General features: G+C 39.7%; 1 protein-coding gene across 1 annotated transcript in view; it reads left to right on the forward strand.

Moving 5' to 3' along the window:
* Positions 1 to 8,209, forward strand: part of LOC110054793 (vesicle-fusing ATPase-like) — a 26,302-nt gene extending 18,093 nt beyond the window's left edge. The window contains exons 21-32 of the mRNA XM_089281114.1: positions 699 to 794; positions 1,450 to 1,495; positions 2,228 to 2,338; positions 2,610 to 2,743; positions 3,227 to 3,293; positions 3,604 to 3,683; positions 4,169 to 4,303; positions 4,848 to 4,909; positions 5,586 to 5,637; positions 5,776 to 5,831; positions 6,546 to 6,591; positions 6,782 to 8,209. Of these exons, the coding sequence (XP_089137240.1) occupies positions 699 to 794; positions 1,450 to 1,495; positions 2,228 to 2,338; positions 2,610 to 2,743; positions 3,227 to 3,293; positions 3,604 to 3,683; positions 4,169 to 4,303; positions 4,848 to 4,909; positions 5,586 to 5,637; positions 5,776 to 5,831; positions 6,546 to 6,567 (861 nt within the window). The 3' untranslated portion in view covers positions 6,568 to 6,591; positions 6,782 to 8,209. The remainder of the gene's footprint in view (positions 1 to 698; positions 795 to 1,449; positions 1,496 to 2,227; positions 2,339 to 2,609; positions 2,744 to 3,226; positions 3,294 to 3,603; positions 3,684 to 4,168; positions 4,304 to 4,847; positions 4,910 to 5,585; positions 5,638 to 5,775; positions 5,832 to 6,545; positions 6,592 to 6,781) is intronic.
* The last annotated feature ends 2,375 nt before the right edge of the window (positions 8,210 to 10,584 follow it).

Below are 10,584 nucleotides of genomic sequence, written 5' to 3' on the forward strand. Positions count from 1 at the left end.
GTTTTCCTCAAGCAAAAATAAATCCAAAATGGCCGCTAATTGCTGCGATTTCCGTGAATTCTCCAGCGTAGTGTAGACGGAAGACATTTGATGCCTTTTCTGAGTGAAACCTCCGTTTGCAAATTTCTTTGGCGTAGTGTGGGCGGGGCCTGAGACACTCGTCACCAAACAAAAAATACATGCGCCTCAGTAAATCTATGAGAACAGTGTAAAATTTGTTTACCCCCCATCCCCCCCCCCCCCATCCTCTCCTAATACTCCCAAATCTCCGTTCTGAGATCCAACTCTCAGCTCCCTCCGTCAAAGTTAAAAATGTTTTTGTCTGTGTTATTTCGGTTAGAGAAGTGTTCCATATTCTTCCTTTATTACCCAACTGCAGCGAATATCGTCCAAATAATAGTACAAATGTACAGCCATATTTTACAGTTATTTGTACGGTAGAAAACCTGCTTGCCGCACAGGTCGGCGCGCACACGCAAAACTGTCACACTCTCCCTCTTTTTATTGACTACAGTGACTACGACAGTTGGATCATAAATTTCTTGTTAGATGTCTTGGTGTGTTGTATCGCTGTATATTTTTACTTGTTGTTTGTATTTTGATTCGCCCTACAGGCTCGTCAAAATACGGCACAATTCGTAAAAATATACAGCGATACTACACACCAAAACATGTAATAAGATATACTTATTTCACAGCTCAAGAACAATTTTGAGATCGACCCGGAGGCTGCTGAAAAGATCGTTGTAAAGCGCGAAGATTTCCATCATGCACTGGAACATGATATAAAACCGGTCAGTAAAACAAGTCATTTGTCGATACTTTGTTATAAAATACCTGAGCCACTATGCGCGCTCTCATTGGTCGATAGGTGTGTTTAGATGAGAATTTGTTAATAAGGTTGCGACGTTTTTGATTCGCACAAATTTTCTAGCAGCATTTTGTAAGAGCAATAGGGTACTTTTTCCTTGTTTACATAGCCTCATCTGAACACTTAGGGCGTTGGGAGAATTCTCGAAAGTTATACAAACCCTCGACTGCATCTCGGGGTTGCATAGTCGTCTCGAATTCTCCAACCCCGCCTCGTGTTTAGACGAGGCTATGTAAACACGGAAAAAGTGCTCTATTTATTAAAATGCTGATGGCTATTATAATTGGCCAAGATTGAGGGGATCTTGGCGAAAATCTTATCAAATAGAAAATCAACGCTAACAATAACGTATCAGTCACCCAAAGTCAAGGAGATAATTTGGAAAAAAAAATTTGGTTTACATATGTTCTTTGCGAGAGACCATTGCAGAAAACCAGAAATTTGTATCATGTCTACAGTAGGCCCTCACACAAAAGCAAAATGGTTTTTCACCTTGTGAGCACTATGTAGATTACTTTTTTTGTACTTAAATTGTACAGTTTTTTTTCCTAAATTGTTTGTGTTGTTTTGTATTGTAGGCATTCGGACCTTCTGATGACAATCTCGATCTTTATGTAGCTAATGGTGAGTAGATAAGTGAAGAATTCCTGCTGTTAATTAATATGCAAGTTGTAGATGCTCTTGAACAGTAAAGACTGTAACAGTGTAATCAGCTTACTTGATTGTCACTGGAGGTCGTAGCTATAAAGCCTGCGGTTTGTTTTCCGAATAGAATGGCTCTGACAAGCAGTTCTATAGGTCTTTCTCCTAAGCTACTAATGGTGTCAGCTTCCTTTCAAGTAATTCCAACTAGATGTAACAGACGTTTATTTAACAAATAAAGAAGCCTGAGCCGTGTATTACACCGTGATAAAACACGACGGGTATTTGAGAACACGAGAGAAATGTAGAAAACACGAGCCGCAGGCGATTGTTTTCTACATTTCTCGAGTGTTCTCAAATGTCCGGAGTGTTTTATCACAGTGCAAAACACGGCTTAGGATTCTTCATTTGCTTTATGATATAGATTTTACACGAGCAAAACAATAAAACACGCTTTTTCTTTGTTTTATACTCTGACAAAACATGGGTTTTTAACCAATCAGAGCGCGCGCAGGGTCCTATCTATATCATAAAAGAATATACCCAAAATTTACTACGAAGACAACTTTGTTTTTTTCTTTGTGATTTGTCTTTGTTGTAGTCCACAATTTTTTTGCCACGGACCTTTCTGTGTTCCATTTATATATGCCTCTGTCTATTTACACATCTAGCTAGTTTGTCCAGTAATTCTTTTTCGTTTCATTCGTTTGTTAGGAATTATCCGCTGGGGCAACCAAGTGGAGCGTATATTGGACGATGGGAAATTGTTGTTGCAGCAAACGAGAACCCAAGATATCACCTCGCCAATTACTGTGTTATTGGAAGGTGCGTAGGGCAGTTAAAGCTCATTTTATGAAGCTTCTTTGCGGTTGGTAATCATTGCAAGTATATAAGGCATTCTTTAGACAATAGAAAACAATTAATACCTATAAAATAATTTGGAAGAAACTTAGACTCAAGAAACCATCTTTGAGTAGAAACAGTGGTTTTCAATTTCTCTGATCACCAGGACATTGTAACAGAATCCCAAACTGAAGAAATTTATGAACAAAACATTTATCTCTTAGGAAGTTAACCGTGTAGATGTTGATTGTAGGTCCTGTCGGGTGTGGCAAGACAGCACTCGCGGTGCAGATGGCTCTCTTTTCAGACTTCCCCTTCATCAAGATGTGTTCACCAGAGCACATGATTGGTTTTGTCGAAAGTGCAAAATGTCAAACTATTAAAAAGGCGAGTAGCACCTTATACTCTGCAGATTATACACTGCAAGAACTTAGTGGTACACATGTGTGCCAGAGCAATTTGAGATCGCGCTCTATTGTGATAAACCGTTTCAACCGCAACTGTTTTTGGTTGAGATGGTTAACGTTTCTCAATAGAACACTTTTCCAACGGTTTTCGGTTGAAACGCGGTAACTCCTGGGAACAACCCTTTTGCGTAATCACGTGACATAATCACGCAAATGCTATTTTAACCGTTTCAAACTGATTTGAGGCCAGCTGAAATACAGTAGTTTACCAATCAAACCAGCCGAAAACGGTTTTTCCTCAGCAGAACACGAAACAACCCAACCAGCTCAACCAACCAGAAACGGTTGATTCCAATAGAACACGACCTTAATCAGCTAGACATCCTTGCTAAAACGCTTCCTGTGTATTGTTTGTGGGACCTATTTCGATACATTGTTTAATGTGTGGTCTTTTTTTAAATAGATTTTTGACGATGCGGACAAGTCAGACCTCAGTTGTATCATTGTTGATGATATAGAACGCCTGTTAGGTATGTATCCTTATTTATTGCAAGGTTAATAGGTGTCTCTTTAAAAATGTTCGTTTTGGTTTTGTGGTTTCTTTCCACATCTTTAGATTTCATTTCATGTGGTCTTGCGTGACAACAATGGTACGAACCACCGTGATCTACGTTACAGCAGCGCCTAAAACAGCGTTAGTCAGCCCCCATAACACTTCCTGTCCTCAGGGGCAGCTAGTAAAACGAAAATGTAGTTTCGCTGTTCATCACACCTTACTAAACATTACCAGTGCAACTGCGTGATTTACTTTGTGAATTTTATTTGCTTTACAAATTTCAGACTACGTTGCCATTGGACCAAGGTTTTCTAACACGGTCCTTCAAGCCTTGCTTGTGTTACTTAAGAAGAAGCTAAGGAAGGTGCGTAACCAGTTTATCCCTACACACTAACTAGGCTATGATCTTATGATTATCGTCTCGTTTTTAGAGGACTCGGCCCTCTTTTGTGTCATTGTCTGAGGCACGAGAGGTGGCGCTTTTCAGTAACTTGCCACATGGGATAACATTTTACAGTGCACTTCAATGGTAGTCTGCTTGGCAGCCGTTGTTAGGGTTGTCACGCAACGCTTCTCCCCAAGTGCTGCGTGAGGATGCTGATGACGTCAATGTCAATGATGAAGACCATGGTGATGATGACGTCAATGAGAATAATGTGGTCGTGATGATGATGACGATGATGTTTTAAATGGTTTTCATGATGACGTCAACGACACTGAGGATGACGTCAATGGCAATCACAATTACGTTGACATTGAAAATTATGATAACGATAACGACAGCATGGCACTTGTGAAGAAAACAACACTGATTACTCCATTTTTTTTCTTTTTTTTTCCATCCTCTAGGGTCGCAAGCTAATCGTCATTGGGACAACCAGCAGCCGAGAGGTGTTGGAAACCATGGGCATTGTTGAGTCATTTAACACTGTGATCCATGTTCCCTCTCTCTCGTCCACCGACCAACTCAGAGAAGTGCTGCAGGTTAGTTTACACATGCTGTTTCTTAATGTTCATATGAGTCGTTCCTGACATCAAATACACTATGATCCATGAATTGAAACGGTTTGCCAGTCTACATACAATTTAGCTTGGGAGGACATGAAGTTATTGACACAAACTTCCGTTCTCTACCAAACTCTCCAGCGGCAGTTAATCTTGAACACTACAGAGCTATTTTTAACTAGTGAATGCGAAGCTGCGAGAGAGTTATAGCAGTTAGCTGGGGACAAATTCACTCGCTCAGCCTGTAAGGCAGTCAATGGGTCGTGAACATTTTGTGATTATTTAACTGACCAGGGCATTCCGCGATTGGGGCGATATTTGCCCGACCATTGTGAACAAAGTAGCTGGAAAAGCGTTGAACTGATCCTTCGCCTATTGACTCGAGCAAGTGCTCAAAATTAAAGACGTTTTTGCTGCACAAGAAAAGTTGATGTACAATTCAATTCTTTGATCGAACAGGCCAGATGAGTCATGGATTGCGTTGCATTCAAACAACCAGTAACAATACAATATTTTGTTGCAGCATGTGAAGTTGTTTGATGAAGATGAAATTAGGCAAATTGAGAGAAACATTGGCCAGAGAAGGTATGAAACAATCCAATGAATTCTTCCTCGTTTGCTTTGGGTAAGTTTAATCGTAGCACAAGTCAAGTTCGAGTCAACTTTTTTTTTCACCTTTTCTTTTTTATATTTGATATCGTTTGACACGAAACAGTTTTCCACAGCTAAGATTTCGTTTTGCAGTTTGAAACAATATTATCTTTCTCGCTGACCTGCTATTAGTCTATTAATTTTGCGGAGAAGCGTTTTCCATAAAACTAAGTGTTTTACAGAAAATCAATGTCCTCCATGGGTTGGACACATTGTCTCCTGTGCCTCAGTTTTATGTTAGTATTAGAGCTCGAAATCTGTGAGGAAAATTAATAAATGACTTCTTCATGAATAAACTCTCCCAATCGGCAGTGAAAAAAGAGTCAAATCTTGCCGTTCTTGTCCCTCGGGTACAACATTTTTACACAGAAATTAAAACCAAAAGACCCAAAACAGGAAAATCTAACTTGACTCGTGACTCGTGTATGACAATTAACAGAACAAAATCTTTTACTGTTGTAAGCAATTGATTGCCTTGATTGAGACGGAAATTTTCATTGGGGGACTTTGCTAAGCAACAGTTACATCTCCATGGCAACAACATGCAATATTGCCATTTCTAATTATATAACTTGCAGTTGCATTGAACTTCACAATTTTGTTTTTTTAGGTTGTTCGTGGGCATAAAGAAACTCCTCATGATGGCAGAGATGGCTGTCCAGGTATCGTTTATGTTCAACTAAGTAGTATTTCTACAGCACTGTTGCTCTCAGGAAGGTCTTTGTCACTCGTTTTGTTCAAGTTTTTGAATTCATTTTTTTTTTTCCAGTTAAGACGTTATATGTTTTTTTTTGTTTCAGACCATAAAGCGTGATCGAGTTGACAAGTTTGTTAGTTTACTGGAAGATGAAAACTGGTATGTACCTTGCAGAGTATTTTATTTTGCGTGTTTCTAGTCAAAGAAAAAACTGTCTAAACTTTTTTTTTCGAAGTCAGTTTTTATAAGGTCAATACAGATTTGACGAGTGTTGTTGTTAACGACTGTCTAAGGTGGCTCCCTATAGTTTTACGATTCTACGCGCGCTGAGGACGAAAGCTCAAGTAATCTGCGCGCGCTCGAAGGAAAACGTTAATGTTTTTCGATATTTTATGACTTCAACATGATAACAAAAAGCAAAACTGACAGTGAATTTCCTCGTGTTTACTTCGGTGAAATTCCTGTAAAATTTGGCAGACTGGTAGTTAATATTTTACTTTAGTCAGAGCTCGTTTTTCAGGGAAATCTATAAGACCAGTTTTTTCGCAGCGGTAAAAGAGGTAAATTTGCAAAAATCGAAAAAACTTCCTGTTCAAACCCTACTTTTTTCGTGTTTGAGACTCGCATCGCGAAGGATGCGATCTGCTGTGAAAATTTTGAAAGATTTCACCGAAGGAAATTGAAGAAAATCACAAATAAAACCATGAAAACAGTAAAAAAACACTTTTGTTTGGGCATTTAAAATTCAAGACTAAAACCCAAAATTTTAATAGAGATGATGAACGTGACTTTTTTGTTGAAGTTTTTATTGAGCAGTTGTGGTTACATAACAATTAACGAGAGTTAATCATTTGGTCGTCTCAATTGTTTCAGTTTGAGAGGTCCACAAGCATAGCCTTGTATCAAGTGACTACAAGAGGTGAGTGACCTGGCAAATGTTACAGCTTACGTGAGTAAATGATTTCAGCATAGCTTGGAAGACCCTCATGGATTGGCACTGCTTTACTGTCAGTACACAAACCCCAAGTCTAAATTCCTGACTACAATGTTGGGTTACTAAATAAACCTGCGTTTATATTTGTAATATGGTTCCCTTTTATCTCCTTAAGGATCAGGACAGAGCAATTCTTTGGTGGAAGACATTTCTTTTTTCAAAGGCAACGTTTAAGTTTGATGGATCATTCTTCTACTAGCCTACCTTAATTTTGAAATCACTTTTATTTTACTCTGTTATAACAATCGACTGGTTTTCCAGTGAATCTCCTAAAACTTAAACCATATCAGAAACCGAAGTAAAAACATGCAACCTCTGTGAAATGCAGGAATACATGGAAGCGGTGCGAAACGCGGGAAACTTACAACTGAATTTTTGCAAGCGCGGTATTATAGGATGCTGGTGCCAAGCGCGGGAAAACTTACAACTGGTGCCAAGCGCGGGAAAACGTGCGTAAGTGAGGAATGGTTTTTGTTTTGCTCCTGATTCATTGGTTGCCAGAAAAAACGCGCTGTCATTGGTTGAGGCACTTTGCAAGGGTTCTTTGGGTCAAATTTACAGACGGGGGAATAAGTAAGAGTTGAAGGCTATGCCATCCGTCTCCGAAAATGCTTAGCCTCGTGACGTATCGTGATTACGTCATGCTGATGTGACTGTTCGCGGAGTACTTATGAGCACTCTTGCTAGTCTCTGATTTGAAGATAAGAATCGGTAATACGAGACTTCAGTGAAGATTTGCTTGAAGTAGTGCTTGTTTCCCCGACTGTATAGGAAGGAGGTAAATAATTTTCTTGTCCTCGACACGGTCAAAAACTGCGCCATTAATAAAATAATATAAGATGAAACGTCACGATAGAAAAGTTTATTGACGTAATATATCAAACACGAAAGACCGTGTTTGAACACATTTCCAAGCAACCAAGAAGAGAGTTGAAAATACGACGCGTAGTGGAGTATTTTTGAAAAACTTCGAGGTGTTAAGAAATGTGGTGAAACACTGTCTTTAGTGTTTAATATATCTTTTCAATCGAAACTAAAACTCAGGAGAAAACGTAGAAAGAAAATCGTAAAAATCTAGGCTGATTAAGATCATATCTACAAGCACCGTGACGGTCATGATTTCCTTTGTTTCAAATTGATAAATCATTAATGCGCTAGAGAAATATTATTCAATAAAGATGATAACTGTAAGAAAGGAGAGGATTATGAGGCTCCAGTGTAAACCAAACAGAAAAAGTCTTTTCGAGAAATATAATATGTGCATAGATTTCTCATTTCACCTTTGGTAGCCTTTTTTAGTTCAGAAGAATAACTAACTATTTCATAAGAGTTGCAAGAAACTGGGCAAGGAGTCCATCTTTTTTTCTTTCCTAGCGTATTCTATAGTCTCGGCTTAAGCACGTAATTCGAAATCCCGATACCACATGATCAACTATAGATGTAGGGAAATGAGTCATTTATTTCTGCCTGTGCAATTTATATACTTTAAAGATGGTTATTCCACTGATAACGTTTACCACAATAAAGGATTGGATTGAAGAAATCTGGCTGTTGTATGTAGTACTTTACAAAGCTGGAAAAGATTGTTTGTATACGCGAGTGCGTGCGAAGAAAGTTGACGGACGAGATGGGATTGGGACGCAATTAGGTGCTACGCAAGCGTAGTAACGCCCAAGTCCCCTTCCGTCCTAAGCCCTCTCCCCATGTTTCAACCTCGTCCCCTGGGCCTTCTCAGCTCCTCGATCGTGCCACAAAGAGACTATTTCGAAACAGAAAACTAAAGATCACAGCAAGTTAAGGTTACTTCCCACCTTCGCGGGTGCCCTTCGGGAAAAAAATCGTACGCGCGCCAGTTTCAATAAAACCCCAACAAACTATATATCATAAGAAAGCTTAATAAATGTACTCTACGAAAAAAATACAATTTCAGCAATGCTTTCTTTTATGAAGTGTCAGGAGGCGGTAAGGCGTGAAACGACCGAGGCTTCTTCTATTGAATTCATCGGCTATCGGATTCCGCAGTACGAGCAAAATGGCTGCACAGTCTTATTCACAAGGCATCAATCAACAAAAGTGTGTCGGGCTTTTTCGATATTCTGATTGGTTGTCTAGATATCCACATCTAAAATTGAAGTAGCTAAAAATATGCGAGACGTGTTGCGTAAATGGGCGCCACGGGAAAAATGTGTTAAAAATGTGTCAAAATTTCCCGGCACACTTTGGTTTGTCATTATCTCTGGAATGTTCTGTCGAAATTTCACGAAAATCCATCAAATCTGCATCCCTATAAATTCGCTCAAAGTGGATGTATTCCGCCAAAAATCAAATGCGAGATTTTGGCTTTTAAAGGTTCGTAAACAACTCGCGCCACGCCCGGAGATTATCACGCCTAATAAAACCGCAAACCAATGGAACAACAGGACCTCCTAGTGTCTATGACAATAGATCAAGATTCCCCGGGAAAAGCATCGCATTGCAACATGTTTTTTTTTTTTTTTTTTTTTATCTCGCTCAGTGGAGTTCAATTTAGGACGGCGACGTAATATAATGGGCAAAGACGCCAAAGGCAAAGGCAAAGGCAAAGGCAAAACCCGTGCCAAAAATGTTTAAGGCGGAAAATGTGCCGCTGAAAAACAAGACGTTAAGGAATCGACGGACAGCTTAAGAAATACCCTTAATGCTGAAATGAGTTCCCTTGGGTAGGTTTCATTTTCTTCATCGCTTCCGCCAGATTCCGAGGAAGAATCTTGTTCGCAGCTCCTGCACTGACGTTGACTTTGATTTTAAAGCGACTTGTTCCAAGGATATTTGAACGCTCCGGATCTTCAGCAGATGCCGAGATTGTCGAAGGCGTTTGGCCAAACCAAGAACCTTTGTCGCTTTCGGCAAGGTTTCGTTTTTTTTTTCTTTCCTTGACAATATGGAGCTTTTTCTTTCTTCTTTGGGTCAGTTTTTTTCGTTTTCTTTACCCAAGGACTCTTTTCTGCTTTTGATTTTTCCATAGGAGTTAGCGAAAAGAGCTTTCGCGTGGGAATTTTTGTCAAGTGCGTGATGTAAATAAATGACATGAAATACGAGCGATGAGCGTTTGCCGCGAAAATTTCCCCAGGGTTCTCGCCCGTTGACAAGATTATGACACCTTCCTAGTTTATTAACTTTATTTGAAAATACGTTTTTTCTAAATAACTCGGCCGCTTTTTGAGATTTTTAATGTTTTTCCTTTGGAAACACTAGATAAAATGACGAACGTCAATTTTGTCCAATAAAAGAAAAAACGATTTTTTTGGCCTCTGAAGGTGGGAAGTAACCTTAACATATGTACAATTTGTACACCCTTTGCGTGACAGATTGAATCTGAACCCTTCGCTCGATTGCGGTTTTATCCGGGTCAGAGGGGCTTAATTGACTAGTTGTTGTATTTTTTTAGGGCTCCCCGAGTAACCGTTGTGCGCTCCAACAAACCCTTGCGACCCTGCGTAAGATGGCGCGAAAAGGACCGGCCATGTTGAATTTGTTGAAAGCCAGTTCCGGTCCGTGCGACTGTATTCGTTCGAAAATACCTCGTGGATTCATAGAGGTGTAAGTATTTGGTTTCGTAGACAAAAGACTACCTTTCAGAGCGATATTTAACCGGAGGACCGTTGTACTTGCAGCGAGTTAAACTCTAATCTAAGTGAAGAGAAACTGTTTGTCGACGTATGCGCAACTAAACTTTAAACTCGGGCGTCTCTTGAGCCGTTGTAATGTCTGTACAACTAAGCGCGGACAACCACATACTACAAATGCGTTGTGAAGAGTAAAGTCTGTCAGTAGTATCACCGACTTGTAATGGCTGTAAATGATTACCAGGTTTGATTAGCCAGTTTGGACCGGTTCTGTGATGCAACGCGTACTCTCAAATCCAGATCTCACTCTGTT

Source organism: Orbicella faveolata, unplaced genomic scaffold, assembly GCF_042242905.1.
Source record: "Orbicella faveolata isolate gen_17 unplaced genomic scaffold, um_ofav_v1 contig_48, whole genome shotgun sequence".
NCBI classification, from domain to species: domain Eukaryota; kingdom Metazoa; phylum Cnidaria; class Anthozoa; order Scleractinia; family Merulinidae; genus Orbicella; species Orbicella faveolata.